The 21,733-nt window shown below is 40.5% G+C and overlaps 1 protein-coding gene across 1 annotated transcript; it reads left to right on the top strand.

Moving 5' to 3' along the window:
* The first annotated feature begins 1,620 nt into the window (after positions 1–1,620).
* TMEM30A (transmembrane protein 30A) lies at positions 1,621–21,564 on the top strand. The gene is made up of 7 exons (XM_060236071.1): positions 1,621–1,999; positions 10,603–10,716; positions 12,638–12,745; positions 14,457–14,544; positions 16,891–17,034; positions 18,506–18,712; positions 20,244–21,564. The coding sequence occupies exons 1-7, from the start codon at positions 1,706–1,708 to the stop codon at positions 20,435–20,437; spliced, it is 1,149 nt and encodes a 382-aa protein (XP_060092054.1). The 5' UTR covers positions 1,621–1,705; the 3' UTR covers positions 20,438–21,564.
* Positions 21,565–21,733: the final 169 nt, after the last annotated feature.

Genomic DNA, 21,733 nt, shown 5'->3' with positions numbered 1-21,733 from the left:
TCACTTGGCTTACACAGGTGTGGTTCGTCTTTTTGCCTTTCACCACAGAAACCTCAGCTCCTAACTAGAGAAAGAAGATGCTGGCAGTGGGTGTATGGTTGGAAACAGCTAGGAGAAAAATGCCATGGCCCTTTTAACAGAGACTTAATAGGATGCAGGTATTCACCTCCAAGACATTAAAAGCTTCAGCAATTCATTTCCACACATTAAGCCTCTATTAAAGGAGCAGGACATTTTTCTCCAGGCTTGTCAGTAACCCTAACAGATAGGTAGATCCAGGTGGGCAGCCGTGTTGGTCTGAAGGAGTAGAACAAATTTTGAGTCCAACAAATTTTATTCAAGGTATGAGCTCACACCTTGAATAAAACTTTGTTGGTCTCAAAGGTGCCACTGGACTCAGTAGTTTGTCCTTGCAGACAGGTTGACAGCTTTTGATGGCAATCCTGGCAAGCACCCAGTTCAATCGGAATAATTCCCAAGTATGTGTGAATGCTTGCCTAGGCTTGGCTCCTTGAAAGCATGCACAACATCAGGATCCAAGAATGAGAATGATATTACTCAGGTATTTATTGTTCTTCCAATAAATTCAAAATTAATAAATTTTCAACCAGGTAAAAGCAAATGCTGCCAAAGGTTTGGCAAATGCTAGGGTTGCCAACACTGGGTTGGGAATTTCTTGGGAGATTTTGAGGAGGACAGAGTTTGGGGATTGGAGGGTCCTCTCTGGGGTATAATTAGGGTTGCCAGCTCTGGATTGGGAAATACCTGGAGATATTGGGGGCAGGGGGTAGAGCCTGAGGATGGTGGCTTTTGGGGAGGCAAGGAGTTTCAGTACTATAAAGTCCAACCTCCAAGGGAACTGTTTTCTTTAGGAAAACTGATCTCTGTGGCCTGGAGATCAATTATAATTCCAGATATCCAGGACCCACAAGGAAGGGAGGTGCTGTGGCATGCAGACCAACAATCCCTGGCATGTCTAGCTAAAGGATATGGCAGGTGATTGAAAGACCTCTCCCTGAGGCCCCGGAGAATCACCGACTGTGATGGACCGAGAGTATAAGACAGCCTCATGCGTGTGAATTTGGCAACACTGGCAGACTACCTACACCTATCGAAATGAAAAAGCCTAGCCTGAGACAATCAATCTGTGTTAAAAACTGAAAAACGTCCTATACTATTAAACTCCATCGACAGAGAATGTCTGCACTCGACATGTTTGTTACACTATGAGAAAATCTGTAAAAGCCTGAATGGAAACCGAGCTGAATTTATGACCGGATGTCATGACAGATTGCCGGTAAGACATGACTCTATTCCTACCTCTGGGGTCTAGGCTACCGGAAGTGGTGGTACCGCAAAGCGCATGCGGAAAAATCCCCCTTATTTCCCCCGCCCCGTTACTTCAGAGAGGGGCAAATGCGTCGGCTTCATTCTCGCTTGTTACACATGCGCCTTTCTGACATAGGATTTGCGTTCATGACTGTTCTTCCATCGGTCGCCGGACGGAAGAGCTGCCTGGCGCATGCGTGAAACCCGACGGTTTGGGGGCGTGCGCTTTCCTCGGAAGAGTCACTAGTGGGCGGGATTTTTTGGTTTGTTGTGAGAGCGGCTGCGCAAGCGCAGTGGGTGCTGTGGTGAGTAGGAAGGGAGCGCTCTTGCCTCCGCCGCTTCTTCCTCCGCGCTGACCCTTCCCGGCGGAGGTTCCATGGCGATGAACTACAACGCGAAGGAGGAGGTGGACGGGCACCAGGTGGTAGCCGGGAGCAGCGGCAGCGGGCCCGGCGGGGCAAGCGGGGTGTCCGGGGGCAGCGGCGCGGTCGGGGGCGCCACCAAGAGCCGCAAGCCGGACAATACGGCCTTCAAGCAGCAGCGCCTGCCGGCCTGGCAGCCCATCCTCACCGCCGGCACCGTCCTGCCCGCCTTCTTCGTTATCGGCCTCATCTTCATCCCTATCGGCATCGGCATCTTCGTCACTTCCAACAATATCCGAGAGTACGAGGTAAAAGCGGGCGGGCGGGGGGGATGTTGTGGGAACACAGATGCTCTCCCCTCCCCCGCGACGAGCAGGCTCGGTCATTCCTGAGCCCGCGGAGCCGTTGTGTAATGCTGGGCGAGCCTGACAGGGGAGTTGCGAGGACAAACAACACTAGCGCTCTTGAGCGCCTTGCGAAATAAGCACCAGTGTGGTAAGTAATAACACGTGACGGGGAAGGAGGATGCACAGGTCGACTGTGGGAGGACAGGTGAGTTTCAGAGAGAGGCACATCGTGCCTGTGGACGAAGGGCTGGCTGACGCTTTCATTTTGGTCCCTTCCCCCCTTCGGCTCTGTTGCCCAGTGGTTTCATTCTCAGGAGCTGTGTGAGTGGGGTGGAGTTTCTTAGCTTCATTAATTAACAGCAAGAGTCTAAAACAGGGGTGGCCAAACTGTGGCTCTTTCAAACCTATTGTGTGGTTTTCGAAGCCCTCATTGCTCCATCCCCAACTTGGAGGAAGGATTTCTCTCTTTAAATCAAGGGCATCAAACATGTGGCCGGGAGTCCGAATCAGGCCCCTGGAGGGCTCCTGTCAGGCCCATGAGCAACTCACTGTCATCAGCTTCCTTCTTCCTCTCTTATTTCCTTCTGCATCACCACTTTTTCAGGCTTGCTCAGTCACACAGGAGCTAAAGAGCAAAGCTCCTCCCATGGGAAGAAAGTGAGGGAAGGAGAGCTAGCTTTGCCAGGCTCTCTCAATTACGCAGCAGAGTTACTGTGAGCCAAGCCTCTCTTCTGTTGGTTGAGGCTCAGCAAGCCAGTGGGATGGATTAGGCTGAATGTGTGTGTGCCCTGACCTGTTATTACATTTTATGACACACATGGCTTGGCCCGACAAGGTCAAGATCTGGCCCTCATAGCAGATGAGTTTGACACCCCTGCTTTAAATCACTTCTCCAAGCCAAGCTACCCAGCACTTAGAGACTACATTTAAAGTTCAAGTTACTTTCTTTCCACCATTCTCTCCCTCCCCCCATCTGTTTGCCTTCCTACCTTCCTTGTGGCTCTCGGACATCTGACGTACATCTCTTGCAGCTCTCAAACATCTGATGTTTATCCTATGTGGCTATTAGGTTAAACAAGTTTGGCCACCCCTGGTCTAAAATGTAGTCCATAGAATGAGAGTTGTGCAGTGGTGCTCAGCCTGCAGTTCTCAGCTCTTTCTGTGTAGCAGAAGAGAGTTTCAGAGGGTGGTAGGAGTTGAGGGGTTTGGAATTGGTTTCATATTGTGATGGCAGCTTTTAGACGGATTCTCACTGATTTCATACTGATCCTGCACAGGACATAGTAGCAGTTAGTTAATTCAAAACAAAAAGATAGAAAGGCATTTCCTTAGTAGAGGATCATGAAAAGAGAGTGGGTAGGGTTACCAAAATACACACCAGTAGGATGAACAATAGACATTTTTATCTGCTATACCCTATTAAATGGAGAAGTTATGAATGACAATAAAGCTTTTAGAGTTTGATTTTTGCATTTTAGGCCTGAGGCTTTCCCCCCCTACATTTTCCCTTTATTGGTAGGAAAATGGCCATGTCAGATGAAATGATGTGAAGTGAGAGTGGAAGTTTTATTTATTTTTTTGAGAGCTGTAATTACAGAGGAATGCACCGTGATGAAACAAGCTATACTAGCACTTTATTTATTGTTGGGAGGATATGTCAGTATTAAATACAGCATTTGTGTTCTTACTGGTTTTGTTGAAAAAAAGTTACTGGCCTGTCCTGTCCAGAACTGGGCAGTGTTTGTTACTGTTATCACTGTGTGGCCAGTCGAAGAAGAAGAAGAGTAAGTTTTTATACCCCACTTTTTTTGTAACTTAGAGTCTCAAAGCACTTATGATGACATTCCCTTCTCCTCCCCACAACAGGCACTTTGTGAGGCAGGTAGAGCTGAGAGAGCTCCAAGAGAACTGTGACTAGTCCAAGGTCACCCAGCAGGCTTCATGTGGAGGAGTGAGGAATCAAACCTGGTTCTCCAGATTAGAGCCTGCCACTCGTGATCACACAGCACACTAGCTTTCAGTGCCCTTGGAGCCAATATTTGTATTATGTTGGATTTTTTTTTCTACGTAACATGAACAATTGGACTACTCACCATGTATTGAGTTCTGAGCAACCTACATGTATGTGTCTTAAGCTTTATTTGTGTGGGTAAATGTTATGAGATAGGCAAAGTTCATGTTAAAGAGTAGAGTAAGAGGCAATTTGAGCTTTTATCTGTGGGTTACTGCCATTAGCTCTGCGGCGCAGAGTGGTAAATCTGCAGTACTGCAGTTGGAGCCCTCTGCTCACGACCTGAGTTCAATCCCAGAGAAAGCTGGTTCAGGTAGCCGGCTCCATGTTGACTCAGCCTTTCATCCTTCCGAGGCTGGTAAAATGAGTACCCAGCTTGCTGGGGGGAAAGTGTAGATGACTGGGGAAGGCAATGGCAAACCACCCCATAAAAAGCCTGCCATGAAAACATTGTGACAGCAACATCACCCCAGAGTCGAAAATGACTGGTGACTAGAAGGATCCCTGTGGCGCAGAGTGTTAAAGCTGCAGTACTGCAGTCCTAAGCTCTGCTCACGACCTGAGTTTGATCCCCAGTGGAAGCTGGGTTTTCAGGTAGCCGGCTCCAGGTTGACTCAGCCTTCCATCCTTCCGAGGTTGGTAAAATGAGTACCCACCTTGCTGGGGGGAAAGTGTAGATGACTGGGGAAGGCAATGGCAAACCACCCTGTAAAAAGTCTACCATGAAAATGTTGTGAAAGCAACGTCACCCTAGAGTCAGAAATGACTGGTGCTTGCACAAGGGACCTTTCCTTCCTATTGCTGTTACTGCAGTTGCCTTTATATTCTAGAGCTGTATGGTTTAAATGCACAGTACAGATGTTCTGTTGCTCTTAGGATGTTTATGTGTTTTGGTAATTCTTGGGCTTTAATACCCTGCAGTTTCAACATTCTTATTTTTGAAGTTCTGATTTTTGAAAGACATTGTATAGGTGAAAGTTCAGTGATAGAGATTAAACCTTCAGGAAATATTACATCTTGGTGTGAGGAAGAAGAGAAATCAGAAAGAAAAAAGGAGCTGTGAAAATGAGAAGTTGATTGTCAGAATATGAGAGGGTATGGATACTCAGCTGCCCTGAGCCTGCTTTGGCGAGGGCGGCAGGATATAAATCCAAGGAATAAATAAGTTGGTCAGTTGAGGAGAGAGTTTAGGAGTGCATGGAGTCCTGGTGAAACCATAATATGAGGGGTTGAGGAAATGGGTAGGGGGAGCAGATCACACAGTGCAAAGTTGTTTAGTGTTTGAGATGAAGCCATTAGGAATAGAGCTGGTTGGAGCTGTGACTTGATGGTACTTTTCATCACCAGGTTGGAGGAGTCTGAAGGCTTAGGACAGATTACCGATATGAATATGAGAGTTATGGTTCATTTGAACAGGACTGCTGTTTTGTAAATCGATAATTTTATAGAATTTTCTTCCTGTAGCAAGCTGTTCAAATTCAGAACTGCAGCTTAAACCTATTAAAGGATATTTCAGTCATTATCTTAATTACATTAGCTGTATGTATGAGAAGACCCCCCCGATATACTTTTTTTTGTAAGGTCCAGATCTGGCTTGGTTTCTTCTGGTCAGATGTGTGAGGTTAGCAAGCATTTGACCATTTGCATTAAAATATATGTCTCTGAAGTATAATTCTGCTTTCCTTTTCTTGAGGCAAGAAATCTTTGTGGGAAGAATATTCATGCATTCTTTTCACATGTATATGAGCACAGAAATGTTCAAAGATGTGCAGTTCTCAAACAAGTGGTTGTTCTGGCTATATTTGTATAGTAGGTAGGTATATATCATCTGCATTTCTTGATATGCTCTTGTATCGGTCTATGCTCATAGCTAATAACATTATCCCTGTTGGAGCAGTAAAGTCAACTTAAAATGCATTGGCATGCTTTCCTGGCCACATTTGGTAACTTTAATTAACCATCTGAGAGTCTGATTTTATAATTGCTAGAGCATCAAATGAACAGCAGTATTTCAAGACATTAGTCTAAGGAGGACTCCTGTCCTCCCACTGACTGGTTTATGGGTTTTATATATCTTGCCTCAAATGAGGGATGAGCCAGTGCAAAAGCTTAAAGGAAATGGTCTTGCCAACATTATTTTTAGAATTCGAAGGTGACTTGAAATGCAGGAAAACCTCAGAAAATTGGGGTGTGGGGGGGAGGCTTTTATAAAACCAAATGGGACGTCACTTGAAAAATAGATGGTAGAGAATGAATCCTGGGCCTTGTGAACTAGAAATGCATGGACTGATGATGGAGTTGTGATAACCTTTGCTTTGGCTTTCCATGCATCTATGAAATATGGCAGTGCACTTTCAAAGGCTGGTAATGAGGATTGGCCCCCCCACACACACACCTTTTGTTAAACGGAAACTGATTTAAACTGACCTTTATTCCCAAGGAGTACAGTTTTGTATTTTAAGTTATGAATTTTGAAAATTAAAGTTCCCTTTGTTGGATACAGAAATCCCATGCCCCAAAACAACATTGTTGGTTTCTGAGATGCTACTGGGCTAAAATCTAGCTATTCTAATATAGACCATTACAGCTGTCCTCTGAAGCTATTTAAGTATGACAGCCATATGAAAACCTGTAGACACTTTACACAGTCTGTTTCAGGGGTGTCAAACATGCAACCTGGGGGCCAAATTAGGCCTCTGAAAAGCTGACTGTCATCTGCTTCCTTCTCCCTCTCTTTTGCTCCCTTCTGCTTCACAGCTTATTTTGCCAGGCTTGCTCAATCGCACAGGAGCTACAGAGCAAAGTCTCTATTTTCTCCATTGGCTGAGGCTTCTCGAGAAGCTTGCTTCATCAGGCTCTCTCAATTGTACAGCAGAGCTACTGAGCCAAGCCTCTCTTCCTTCTATTGACTGAGGTTCCTCTCCCTGCTGGTCCCCTGGGGAAGGAAGGAAAGAGCCAGAGCTTCCTTTGCCCAGTTCCCTGGATCCCATGGGAGAAATATGAAATACAAAGAAAGCTCCTTTAAGACCAACGAGTGGTGATGCTTTAAGCATGTTTTATTTTATTTTTAAATCTTGAATTGTGCTTGTCTGTGTCCTTTATAAAGTTTATATCTCTGCTACCTAATCTTAAATAGGAACACACACAGCCCAGCCTGACATGGCCCAGCCCGACAAGGTCTCATTTATGTCAGATCTGGCCCTCATAACAAATGAGTTTGACACCCCTGGTCTATTTCATGCTTAAAAGTGGATTGTCTTCTGTGTGTGTAGTGTTTGCTTATGTGCAAATGCTGTACATGTTTTGATCAGTGCATGTGGCAGTAGCCTTTATATGTGGTTCTGGCCACATGAAACACTTATATGGGCAGGAGTGTGTCATGTAGCTGTTGTCATATTGTAATCAGTCAATCACCCTTGTGTTCCAGATCTCAAACTAGAATATGTTTGAGTTATGGTAAAAGACTCAATTATCGGTAAGACTTGATAATCATTTGAATTTAGTTAGGCTTCAAGGCTCAAGTTTATTAGAAAAAAACTACAAAATACTATTTTTGAGATATCAGGATTGGTCCTTAATTTGAAACCTGAAATTTATACCTTGAATTGTGTCAATACCATAACTACAGATCCCAGAGAAGTACTGCTCTATGCTGGGACTTCTTCAAAGATTGAATTTGCTTGTTATTGTAAACAAACAGTGTTGCCTGGCAAATTAGAGTGGTTCTTAAATATGTGAATATTGTTATCAATGGTCAAACTAATAGCAAATCAAAATTATAAGAATATTTTAGATGTCAGAAAATTGACAACAATTGGCAGAGTTTTTATTTTCAAAATCCTTAAGATGTTAGAAAGAATGTATAAGAAAAGAATGACTTTGTACATTCTCTTGTTATTTTGTTTTTAATTTGTGCACTAGGTGTGTTTTCTCTGTATACTGGTTCTAATTATGTACTGTTGCGTTTTAATATAAATGATTGGAAGAATAAATATTTTTTTCTAACGTTGTGTTGGTTCATACCAGATTCAGCTTCTCTGTTTCTGAATTTTATGTATTCTTATTAATTCAAATAGTCACAAAAATAGATTAATTACTATGAACAAACCCTTAATGCCTACTTCCACGGAACATTAAAAACACTTAAATTTTACTGCAAGCTAGTAATCATTTGTATTTTGTGTAAGGGCTTGGAACTGTTGTCTCAAAGGTTTCTTGTGCATATTGTACTTTTCATGAGGATTAAATTTGCAAAATGTTTTCTCTTTGATGCAAGAGTGTCTCTGTGTAATAGACAGAAGGGGAACTCTGATAAACCAACACTTGTGCACAATAACAGAGTTTCTAGGGACATCTTTGGTAGCAGGGTATGAAATGATGACCAGAATTAAGTATTGAAAAAACTTTGGTTATGGTCTTAAATTAAGGGACTCTCATTCTAAATTTTAAACAAGTCTGGGCTGCTTTAAAAATCCAAGACAAGGTTGAGATGCACTTCATGTTCTTCTGAAGTGTCCCGTTAATCACTTTCTAAAAATAAGTACCTTTGTTTCCAGGCTTAAGGACACAAAGCACTTACCTCAGTCTGTCAATGCTGAGATACTGTTGGCTCCAATACTGCTACTTAAAAGGAAGCATTTTTGTTTAGAAGATTTTTTTAGGAACAAAATGTAACTGAATGTTAAGGTAAAGCCAAATGATTTGAATACGTATCATTTGAAAATATAAGGATTCCTAAATTGTACCATTATCAGTTGGAGTTTAAGGACAGAATTATTGGATATAAATCTAATAAAATAAAATTTTAAAAAATGATTTAATGTTGTGTACACTGACTTATGTACACTTTCTTAATTCACTTTCTATAACTTTAATTTGTAGGGGTGTTTATTTTCACCTAGTGTCTTTTATTCTCTAAACCTAGGCTTTATTTATGAAAAGAACAAAATTGAACATTAATTCTAATTGATGGACTAGTCTTGTCAGTAGTTTAGAATATGTGCATATGAACTGTTGGCTACTTTATAGTGGTAACAACATCTTGAAATAAGCATTCTTTAAGCCAGTTGTGGGTAACTTGCCTGTGATTCAGGACAAAATCAGACATCTTTGCTGTTCAGATGTTTGTCTGAAATCATGTGGACTGAAACTATTGCTTCTTAAAAACTTAAACTGTCTTCTGTCTTGAGAACTTAAATAAGAGGTATCAGAACATCTGTATTTCTCGCTTGCCATATTTTAGCAGTAGTCTTCAGGCTAATAAACTTTGGTTAGGAACAAATTGATGTGCATATACATAAATTCCTCTGGATTCCAGATTTGGTGTGCATGCAATGTGTGTTTCACTTGAGCTGCAAAGTGAGGAAACATTTTGAAATTCTTTGTGGATTTTAGTTGTGGACTCTGTTTTGATACTGCTCCCTTTGCAAATGCTCAATAACAATAAACTGATTTGCCAGTGATGCACATATTTCCCTAAGCAGATGACATAAATATTGATCTTTGCAACCTTATTCTTTCTTATATATAAGCTGCCCTAAGCTTTATGAAAGAACATTTTTGAATAATTAGTATTGACCAAATTCAACTTTTTGTCCTCTGTTTCTTGGTCTGAATTTTACTATCAGTTTTAGATTGACAACAGATAATATCTGCCACCTAAACAAAGTCTATCAATGTGAGTTCAATTGAATTAGGACAGTATTGGGCAAGTCCATTTGAAAACTTTCCCCCTAATCTAGAGCTGTTTGGATGATCATTATTGAACTTGGAAATAGCCTTGTTTTTCATGCATTGCTTGAGTGAAGCTTCTGGCCTTTATCCAGTGATGCAGTTAGTAAAGCTTAAGTGCTTTAGGTTTTCTTAAAAGTGGCAACATCTATCAGTTTTCTACCTCACTGAGCCCCTGAAATGTCAGTTGATTCTCAGGATCAGCACAGTGGGGTCTGCGGGGGGAGGGGCGGGGGGGAAGAGACAGAAATTATTTTCCCTACTTAAGCAAGCTCAAATGCCTTGAAGTCTTCAGAATGTAGCTGGATACAGGTCTTGTGTTTTTTTCAACTAGGGTGAATTCTTTGCAGCATTAAACAGGAATTATTTTGTATGTATATTTAAAAAAAAGTTCATAAATGTTTCTGCGAACTCGATACCTGGTCTGCATTATTTGGGCCTAATTTCATTTCTGAGTAAAGATTATTTGCTTTTATTAATTAAAAATGTCATCAGTTGATTTGTGAACCTGATTGCTGGCAGAGGAAAAGTGTAATGCATGAACTGAATATGAACTTTGGGGTAGCTGATTTATATTTATTTACAAACCATTTAACCAGCTTTTTGTAAAACCTCAAAGTAGCAAGATGTAGCACTGCATCACTTAGATATTGTTCTGATATCAAATGTCTGTTGTGCTTACCAGTCCTCACAAATGATTGATGCTAGAAATCCTATTTACTGATTACCAGGATTGTTAGCTATGGATTCAGCTATGTCCATGTTCCACTTGATTCAATATACCTCCTTTTCTCTTATTATCCCCCCACTCATTATTTTGTAGATTGATTATACAGGAACAGAACCAAATAGTCCTTGCAATAAATGCATGAATGTGTCCTGGAACAGCACTCCTTGCCACTGCGTCATTAACTTCACATTGGATCAACCTTTTGAGGTATGTTTTCTTTTGCATATTTAAACTATATGAAAATGGCTTTGACTGCTCATGTATATTTCTTGATTTGAGCCTCCTTCATACTGGCAGTTATTCTCTTTCCTGTTGTGTGTCCTACTTGTCCTTCTGAATTAGCTTTTTTGGGGGAGGGGGTGTTTATAATTAACTTAAACTATATGAAAATGGATTTGACTGCTCATGTATATCTTAACTTAAACTTGCCACCTTCTGATGAATTTTCATTTTATGTATTTGTTTCTTCATACAAAGAGCAAGGCTTGACGCAAATCCTGCATCATTTGCTTTGAGGCCCATACATGCAGTGGTGTCATTAAATTCAAGGTTTCATGCTAATGAAACTCTGCAGTAAGTTTTAAAAACAATCACAACATAGGAGGCAGCTAAAAGTGTGAAATACAATATGATACTCCTTTGGCATATTGCCAGTTTGTACTTCCTGGTCACATTTTTATCCTGTCTTTTTAAAGAGTTCAGGCCACCATACATGGTCCTGTCCTCCTCCAACAAACCTGTGAGGTACGTTAGGCCAGGGGTGGCCAAACTGTGGCTTGGGAGCCACATGTGGCTCTTGAAGCCCCCACCACCCCATCAACTGGCTTGGAGAAGTCATTTGTCTCTTTAAATCACTTCTTGAAGCCAAGGCAGCCACAGCTTGGAGAATGCATTTAAAGTTGCTTTCTTTCCACATCTCTCCCTCTCCCCCCCATCTATGTGCCTGCCTTCCTTGCAGCTCTCAAACATCTGACATTTATTCTATGTGCCTCTTACATTAAGCAAGTTTGGCCACTCCTGCTTTAGGCTGAGTAAGAGTGGCTGGCAAAGATTCCCCATTAATCTTTGTGCCTGATTGGGAAACTGAACCCAAGACTCTTTGATTACACTCCAGTTCTCTAACCCTTATTCTACTCTAGCTGTTCCATTGGAAATTAGATGGGGAAGTAAGCTAAAATTTTCAGTGCTTTTGTCTAATCAGGCAATTTATTTATAATGTATTTGACAGCATTTATTTTGCAATTTCTTCAGAAATGTAATTTTATTAAGTGAACTTGGCTCATGCTCTTGGTTCTCTTGTAAAATGTAAAGATTGAATGGAAACTAACAATGATATTGATGCATAGCGGAGTTTTTAAATGATTGAAGTCCTGACTTTGGGAGGTTTTTAAATAATAAAAGTGACTCTGTGTATTATGTAATAGCTTGCTCTAGCTTTGTAGCATAGTTTGATAGTAAAGGTATGTGTTTAAGTCTTCCTTCCCATTTTAAAACCAATCCTGATTTTTTAAATAAAAAACAAACCCAATTGTGGTATTTTTATTAAACTAAAGATTGGTATGACTGCCATTTTAATGGGTGCAAGGATTTTTACTTATTGAACACAGTTTTCCAGCCTTCCCTTTCCCGTGGGAGTTTGTGGTCTCATCCCCTCTCCTCCATGAGAAGGATTTTAGGGAATAATTGGGGCTGCTGCAGGATGGAAAAGGCTGAGAAATTGTACTGTGAGCAAAAATCCTTGTGTCTTTGAAATGTGTAACGAGATTCAAGTCAGAGATTTAGTTTTTTATTTAGTTTTTTGTTTTAAAAGTCTAGTATTCCAAGGTGTAAGCCAGTTTGGATTTTAGGGACTAGTTTGGTTTATTGTTACCCACCCTAAGCCTGCTTGCTAGGAGAACAGGATACAAATCTAACAAACAAATAAATAAATGATATTTTTTGTGTTAATGCATGCTATGGGATGCTGAGATGTAAGCTTCTCATAAGTCAGCTAGATCGATCCATTTTTACTCCTTATTGTTTGTTTTCCGGTGTTGTACCTGATTCTAAGTATCACTTATATCTGAAGCTGTTTAATGTATGAATTACTGTGCACATTTCAGAAGTGTTGATCACTTGTGTATTGCAGAGCAATGTCTTTATGTATTACGGACTGTCAAACTTCTATCAGAACCATCGCCGCTATGTGAAGTCTCGGGATGATAGCCAGCTAAATGGCAATAATAATTCTTTATTTGTAAGTAAATTCTCTGTCTTCACCAAGCATGTCTGGCTTCTGATACATAAATCAAGATGACTTTTCATATATTCAGGGGAAAATGAGATAATACCTTTATATATTATCAAAATTAGTTAATGAGCTGTTATTTATATATAATTTGTTTCTCCTTTTTGATCTTCTCCATCTCATTGCTCTGTGTTCAGTCACAAACATAAATGAACTTCAATTCATTTTCAGCTAGGTTTAATGAGAGAACTAAAGTGCCAAATCCAGGTAGATTATTTTGTTGAGCAGTGTTGTTGCTTGCTGGCAGGCATTTTCAGTAGGCCGCCTATTATGTTCTACTTTGTATGTTGAAACTACATAAAAATACTTCGTGATATATTCATCAGAGCAAGCTGGCTCTGTTGTCAACTACTTATTAAGTAAGCATTTAATTATGAGTACCTGAAAGTACTCTTAAACATCACCTAGTGCCACTTTAGATGCTCATTTCCTTTTGCATTTTTATGAAAAGAATATTGGTGTAATCCCTCCCTAGCTAACATCTCGGCTGTTTTTCCTTATAAATTGATGACAAATTTATAGGAACAGCTTTTAAAGAACCAGTTATCTAGCCATAAAGTATCTAGTAGTCTATAACAATAGCTAAAGATATCAGTGGGACAGAATGTATTTTTATGGTAGCGTATTAAGCCTAACATTCAGTTTACAGTTGAATGAGGGAAAGCACTGCTTAAACTCTCTGCATTCTGTGTAGATTGCTCATTGGGTGTGGTTCTGTTTTTGTGATGTTTAGATTCACCTCTTCATTTAATGGTGGGTTCCTGCAGCTGTGGGAATTTAGTGCAAAAATTCTTTTACTAGGATATATTGTACATATTTTGGAAATATGAGAGCAGGAACTGGGTGGGATTAACTATGAATCAAAAGATTAGTAAAAAGACGTACAATGTATTTTTGTAATTTCATTTTGTAGGGGTAAATGAAACCAAAGAACTGAACAATAATACTGTCTCTGCAGTGTACATGATCAAAGTGAGGACATCTCTTGTGACTAAGAAATGATCTCCACTCTGGTTATGTAGAACTTCTGTCAATCTGTCTCAAATGAAAATAATATGTTAGTCAAATGCCTACTGTCATCTCCTTCTCTGACTAGGGATGATTAAACAGCCAAGTGCAGATATTGTGAGATTCCAAGAGGATCAGCATAGCCAGTGTTTCACATTCCAATGTACATATGTGCAGATGCTTGCTGTATAACTAGAAAGCTTACCTTGCCAGTATGTCCAGTTTTTGTTCCAGATTACCCCTGATCTATGAACAAGGGCGAGCATGTTACTGTTCTCTCTTGTAACTTCACTTAAATCATAGAGTGGCATTAATTGCAGTTAGATGCTGACAACTACTGTATTGTGATACATTTCTCAAATAATTGAGAGATCAGGAACATAGGAGAAATTGTTGTTATAATATCTTTTATGAAACAAGCAGGATTGGATCCAAAGGTTCTATTGTTAGAGGAGCAGAACACTTATTGCCGAGACTCCTGAGCCCCAGGAACTGGTTGGGGGTACTCAATGTTCTGCAGCTAGAGGAGAGGGAGATGTTTGAGTCCCACTCCACTTGCAGTACTTTGGATCCAACCCTGGGTGTTCTGTGTTTTGATTATCCTCTTTGTTTTTGTGAGGTCAAACTGACTTGTTCTCTTTATACCAATTAGGCCCCCAGTAAGGAATGTGAGCCTTACCGCAGTGTGGACAATAAGCCCATTGCTCCTTGTGGGGCTATTGCCAACAGCATGTTCAATGGTAGGATTTCTAAATGTATTTATTTATTCAATTTATAGTCTGCCCTTCTCTGCGAACAGAGCTCAGGATGGGTAACATCATATATAAAAACATACTGTACAAATAGTACATATATATATCTATATATCTATATCTATATATCTATATAGATATAGATATATATATCTGTTCCTCATACAATAAGATAAAACACAGTAACATTTTAAAACTATTCAGTAGTGTAAGATCTGGGGGAGGACTACCTTAAAATCTGTTAGAAAGGAGAGGGGGAGGAGGGAAGAAGGGGAGGCCAAACTATATGTATTATAGCAGGGGTGGCCAAACTTGGTTAATGTAAGAGCCACATAGAATAAATGTCAGATGTTTGAGGTTTGAGATATCAGAAAAAAAATCAAACCTAGTTTTAAAAATTCAGAGATTAATATGCAAATTACTTTCACTTGAATAACGCCTGTAAAATTTGACAATATAGCATTGGCTTTCCTCACATAGTTTAGATTTTAGAAAGGAAAGCCCAAATGAAGGAAAATGTAAAGGAATTGAAAGCTTTTGATATGCTAATTTTAGCACACCCCTAAAACCTGCACATCATATGCCATGGACTAATGCCATGTATCAATTTCAACAGAATTTAATTATTTCTGGACCTCTTGATGACACCTGGGTGAATGGACACTATAACAGAGTGTTGGACTGGCTGAGCCATCGGCCTGATCCAACATGTCTTCTCTTATGTTCTTTTCCAGGGAAGTTATGGGGCACCTCAGTCTGACTGGCACTCTCAGGAATATTACTTGTTAGCTCTATATTGGTTTGTTTATAGTATTTCCTTACACCATAGGAGAGGAAAGAGAAATAAGAATTTTAGATTTGGCTGTGCAGGATTTAACATAGACACAGAGGAGAGGTGTGTTCCATCAATTCCTGTTTTGCAAAGCAACAAAACATACATGTACCATCTCAGACAGTTCCTCGGACAGTCACATGAAATATGTTAATTACAACTCTCAAACTGCCTAAAAGCACATTGACAACAGTACCCATTTATTTTTGTCCATTTTATGAAAGAAAATGTTTAGAAATAGGAAATTTTTCACAGCAAAGTGAAGCGCTCAAGCCTTCACTGGTTACCACAATGAAAAAGAATACAGCATTGAGCAAAAAAATTGATGACCAGTTGCTTAGCGAAGAGGAATAAAATGAGTAATAAGCTTGTGTGTAAAACCTATCCGCCATGATTGTGGATTAAGACCAGATCTTACTTCCCCAGTTTCTGTTCAGGAGTCCTTCTCTTCTTTGTGAGAGCCAGTTTGGTGTAGTGGTGAAGTGTGCAAACTCTTCTCTGGGAGAACCATGTTTGATTCCCCCCTCCTCCACTTACAGCTGCTGGAAGGGCCTTGGGTTAGCCATAGCTATCTCAAGAGTTGTCCTTGAAAGGGCAGCTGCTGTGAGAGCCCTCTCAGCCTCACCCACCTCACAGGGTGTCTGTTGTCGGGGGAGAAGATATAGGAGATTGTAAGCTGCTCTGAGTTTCTGATTCAGAGAGAAGGGTGGGGTATAAATCTGCAGTTTTCTTTCTTCCTTGGGGTTTGACTCAGCTCCTCCTCAAAACAAATTCCATGATGGACAGAGAATCTGCAGCTCCTTAGGACTGTCTTATCCTCTCTAGTGGAAATTTATCAGCGGAGTTCCAAAAGGTCTCCCACATCCTTCATTGATTACCTGCAGTTCCCGGTGCTCCAGGAAAGAGTCTTTGTTCTTCTATCTGTCTCCAGCAATATGTGCACTGACATCCTGGAAGCTAGATAGAAAAACTTGATCAGCAGCTTCTTGCCAACTAGCAAGATCATTTTAGTTTCACCTCTGAGTTTTCATAAACTGCAAATTCAAACTTTACCTTGCAGCACTGTAAATTTTTACACATATACTGAGGTAAAGTACTATTTCTTCTTACACACAATGTAGGGTGTTGGTAGGCTAATTTAAGTAAACTAGCATGAGTTTTGGCTACTGTTGCATCCAGGACTCTGATGTCCAGAAACTCCCAGCCCACCTGTGAAGAGCGTGAGAACTTCAAAGTAACTGTCAGTCTTTCTCTGTGTGTCTTCATTTGTACAGTTAATGTGATTATCTTGAGAAACTAATTCCACTACAGTTTTTGGTTAATCTTCATTCTATGCTTTGATGCCTCCTATCTCTACTGTCACAGTGAGCACCTTAAAAGAGCATCCAAGTGCATACCCTGAGTTTGGCAATAGGGAATAGATACATCCCAAAACTTTACTTTAGATTGATTTCATAGAACCCAAAAACTTGGAAGTGACTAACTTTTGTTTCTCCTTGTAGATACATTTACATTAAATCGTATTGATCAAAATGGAACACATCCTATTCCTTTGAATAAAAAGGGTATTGCTTGGTGGACTGACAAATATGTAAAGTTTAGGAATCCTGTTGGAGACAATAATAACTTGACAGCACTTTTTCATGGTAAGATCATTACTCTGGTTGTCCAAGTTAGGGATGGGCATGAACTGGGAAAATGGAGGTTTGTTCTAGTTCATGGGGTCTCATGAGAACCTTAACAAACCTTCCCATTTACCAAACCAATTTGTTTTGTGAGGTTCATGATGCAGTAGAATGGCCCCCCTGCAGGCTAGAGATGCCAAACTTGCAGCAAGAAGTTGAGGATCCTAGGGTCTAAAGTGCAAAATGGGGGAATCTTAACAGGAGGTCTAGTGTAGGAGGGGGTAGAGAGTTGGAAAACTAAGAAAGGAATGTGCAGCAAGGGCAGCTGATGATGCTAAGCCAAGAGGTGGGTGTGTCCAGAAGGGTGGAAGTTGAGGGTCCAGTGTAAAGGGGGAGGGGATAAATTGAAGGGAATGTGGGTCCTCAGCTGAGCTGAACTCCTGTGCTTGGCTTGAGCAGAAGGACAGATACCTCAGAGCCCTGAGTAAGCACCAAACACCACCAACCCCATTGTTTTCACACGGAGGAATGACTTCCAGTTCCCTTTCTTCTCTTCCTCTAACTCTCTCTCTCTGCCTGACTGCCTGCTGCGAAGTAAAAACTGGTGTGTGTGAGCTAGGGTTATATATCCATTCTGCTCCCATATAGCGGAATAGAAACTTTCTTGTTGACAGCCAGCACTGCCTGTTGAACTTTGGAGGCCACTATTGGTGTTTCCAGGGCTGCAGAAGTCCACCCCACCCCCATTGCTTTGATGATTAATTAATCAGCACCAGCGTATCTGCTGCATGAACTACCACCACGAACCTCCATGAAAATCATGGAAGTTATGGGAAGTTCATTGCAGATGCGAGTGTATGACCCTCGGCTCACAAACCACGCGATTTTCATGATGAATTTAGGCTTCTGCCCAGCTCTAGTCCAGGCTGTATTATATTGCTAGGGAATACATAGGATAAATATTATATTTATCCTTCCCTTTTGATACTCATCTCACTTAAAGGCATTTTGGTAGCTACAACCTGCACAAAGTTTGTTTTCTGCTTTAAAAAACTCAGTGCATTTTGAAGAAAACAATAGGTGTTGGTAGAAAATTGTAAACAAAGATTAGATAGATACTCTTACATGCAAGCTTGTATACAGATTGAGCTTTACTCAGTTTTGTCTCTTTCTGATACTTTAATCCCTAGTCAGACTGTTATCTGACTCTTCTCTCAGTGCCCACAGATTCAGTTGTCTAACTATTTTATTCTCTGCTACCGGATTATTGCATAGCAGTTATGCCTTTTTGTTGGCTGCAAGGAAATTGAAATTACTCAAGCTGAATGAGTAAGATGAATCTTAAGGTCTAAGCGGGTCAGGAAACGATAGCTGCTTAAAAAGCTTGTTTAAGCTCTATTCATTTTAACTAGAACTTACGACAAATGTGTAAAGTAGGAAACAGTATAGTGACTTACAGCTGTGTTTACACAGTTTTTGTTTTGCTTTTAAGGCACCGCAAAGCCTCTCAATTGGCCCAAACCTGTGTACATGTTGGATTCAGACCCAGACAACAATGGGTTCATCAATGAAGACTTCATTGTGTGGATGCGAACTGCAGCTTTACCTACATTTCGTAAGCTATATCGCCTCATAGAGAGGAAAGACAGCTTGCTTCCTACTCTACCTGCTGGAAAGTACTCCTTAGAAATAACATATAGTATCCTTTACTGAATGTTGTAGGAAGTATGCCACCAGGAAGAACTTCTTTTCATACACTTTAAAGTCATTAAATGGGCAACAAGTAGCTGTGTAGCAGGATATGCCAGTCAGAAAAATTAATGAACTGCCTTTAAACATTTAGGACAAAAGCAAATTTTCAAAAGCTACCATGAAGCTTCATAGAGCACCAGGGCCAAAGATTTTATATTAATATGCATGGGATACTAGCCATGGCTCTTTCTTATCAGGGCTGTCAATCACAACATCTGGGCATGTTAGGGTTTTCAACGTAGTCTAATAATGCTGCTAGCAGTGACATGTCACACTCCACACATGTTATTGAACTGTCTTGCTAGAAAGTGGAGCCCCTTAAAGGGGTTAGCTATGCCTCAGTATGCTTTCCCTTGTGTTTGTTGTGCAGGTTTTGACAAGCTGGAGAATGTGAACTCAGCAGTTTTTGTAATATTATCAGCCCAAGGGGAAGCATGTGAAAGGAGAGATGGAAACTTTTGGTTAATGGAAAAGAAAGGTTAGATAACACAACTCTTTAGGGACACAGGACAGGTGGTAAAAAGCAACTCCCCCTCCCCTTATGTGATAAGTTTTTAGATGATTAGCAGTGGTATGTGGGGAGATGGGAGCTGTGGAGGTGTACTCAGGTTTTGGGAGGCTGGATGTGGAAGAAGAACACTTTAGGGTCAGGTGTTGAGGAGCATTTTCGAAGCTAATTCCTGAGCCTTGTACTGGGCTCCCTCCCACATCACAAACAGTATGTGGGGCTGTGTGTGAAAAATTATAGCTGTGGTCTTTGCTGTTTGCCTTCCAAACTCAATAGAACTTAAATCTCAAAGTTTTAAAAAAGTTTACATTACCACACAAAAAACGTGTGAGATCTGCCATTTAATTTTGGCAGCATAACAGAAGTCACTTCTGCCAGTTGCTTTTCTGTTTTTCTTGTAATTTCTGTAGCCGGTAGGCTTGGCTTGAAGTAATTGTTTTCCAAAATCCTTGGTGAGACATTAGTTTGGAATAATGCTGACACTGTCTTTAGCTATAACCATGTTATATTTATGCCTAGTACAAAGTGCTGCTATAAAAATGTAAATTGAGTTTATATGCCACTATGTACCTTTTTGCTTGATGGGGTGCAAATCTACCTTTGCCTTACTTTTGCTCAAACTCCACTTTGCCCTGATTTCCAAGCATTGGATATATTCAAGCTGCTTCCTTCACACAAGCTGCAATTCTAAACCATCCTGGTTTGTGGGGAAGAAACAGACTTGAATCTGTTCAGGTCTCTGCATGTGTATGTCATGGCAAACTGGAATTTAATTGAAGGAGTCCCCAACTAGAAAGCTTTGTACATGAGGGAAGGGAGTGCACACATGTGCAGATAAGCCATGTTCAAGCCTATCACGAATAAACATAAAACAGTCAACAGTTTCCCCCCCAGAGATTGGGCCAGTGGGATGAACAGGTGTTTACATTATTATGATAGCTGCTAAATGTTTTTCCTATATCTGAATCAGATTATCCTGTGCATAGCTTTGATGGACGAAAACGGATGATCTTGAGCACCATTTCATGGATGGGCGGCAAGAATCCATTTCTGGGAATTGCATATATAACTGTTGGCTCCATTTGCTTTTTTCTTGGAGTTGTGCTGCTAATCATTCATCACAAATATGGAAATCGGAACAATAGTGCAGATATTCCCAATTAATCCCACCCTTCCAAGTCATTTGTACTGCATGTGCATCAAGGCCAGTCCAGAGTGGATATAGCTTTTGAAAGCTTTATCCCTGGTTAAATGTTGCTTCTGACAGAGAACACAAGTATTTCTTAAGCCTTTGTTTCCCTTACAGTGGATTAACTTGAAGATAACGGGTATAAAAATTAGCTGTAGAAAACTGTGCTGATTACAGATGATTTTGGAAGTTTGCCTCTTGCTGGACAGGTGCCATGATGCATATATAGTCTTTCTTCACCTATTGGATCTGCTGCTTGTTGTGTGCTTTGTAATATGTCAATACTGTGTATAGGCTGTGCGGAGAGAGTGTGTTTAGTATGAAGTAACTTGTTAGTATTTTGAGGAGGTAGAGTGTGCTGGTGTTGCTTGAAGGCAAGGGGACCTGTCTAGCGTTCTCTCACACAATGCATTATGTGCATGGGCTTTTATGTTCCCTGCTGAAATGTTACTATATTCATCTTGTACAGTTCACTCTGTATTGATCTGAACTTTTTTCTGCTTTCAAAACTTCCATTGTGTTCCAGCAAATATGTCCGGCATGTAAACAAATTTGACAAAAACATATTTGTTTACCTTTAAAAAAAATTGAATTAATTGCAACATTTAAAGCTTTTGCTTTGGAGTCTACATACAGTTCTGTCTTATGCACTTTACGTGGTCTGAGCCTCTTAGCATGCCTCCAGAAGAGATGAAGAGGTTCTGTTCCTAAGTCAGGAATGACAGTGTGTGTCAATACAGAAGCTTCGTTTCCTCAGGTTAAAAGCTGTGCTATTAAGAATTCATCACAACCATCCGCATATTCGTAACTGGATGAAAATATTGTATCTACCCCGGAAGATATTTTCTTTTCTTTCATCAGATACATGAGGTCATGAAATGAAGGTCTGCCATGAAAGTAAGCTTAAAATTGCCATGATAGTATAAATGGGGATTTTCACATCCTGCACATTTTGTCATGCCTGTGTCGATTGTAAGAACCCATCCCAGTGGTTTTAAATTATTCATATTGCATAGCTCTGTATATGAAGTTATTATACATGAAATTGGTTTGTTAATATGAATATTAACTATTGAATAAATGCTGCCATTTGTTTATGAAAGTTGATCATTAGCAAAAATGTGTCTTCTAAAGCAGCTCTGTTTGTGGTGGAAACTGAGAAGACTACACTTGCAGAGGGACTGTGTAAAAGACCTCCAGACAAACTATAATCCACTGAAGCCTTGTGTGACAGGCCTTTTCTACCAACTGAAGGGACCCACAGGGCCTCT

This window comes from Heteronotia binoei, chromosome 1, assembly GCF_032191835.1.
Source record: "Heteronotia binoei isolate CCM8104 ecotype False Entrance Well chromosome 1, APGP_CSIRO_Hbin_v1, whole genome shotgun sequence".
In the NCBI taxonomy this organism is placed as follows: Eukaryota; Metazoa; Chordata; class Lepidosauria; order Squamata; family Gekkonidae; genus Heteronotia; species Heteronotia binoei.
The sequence above is the reverse complement of the archived record's forward strand: the minus strand, read 5'-3'. Positions and strand labels throughout refer to the sequence as shown.

What these genes read in the sequence shown, in the direction of transcription:
- TMEM30A (XM_060236071.1), top strand. Translation starts at nt 1,706, where the DNA reads ATGGCGATGAACTACAACGCGAAGGAGGAGGTGGACGGGCACCAGGTG. An exon ending in ACAATATCCGAGAGTACGAG is followed by an intron (nt 2,000 to 10,602) that starts GTAAAAGCGGGC and finishes ATTATTTTGTAG; the next exon opens with ATTGATTATACAGGAACAGA. An exon ending in CTTGACAGCACTTTTTCATG is followed by an intron (nt 17,035 to 18,505) that starts GTAAGATCATTA and finishes TTTGCTTTTAAG; the next exon opens with GCACCGCAAAGCCTCTCAAT.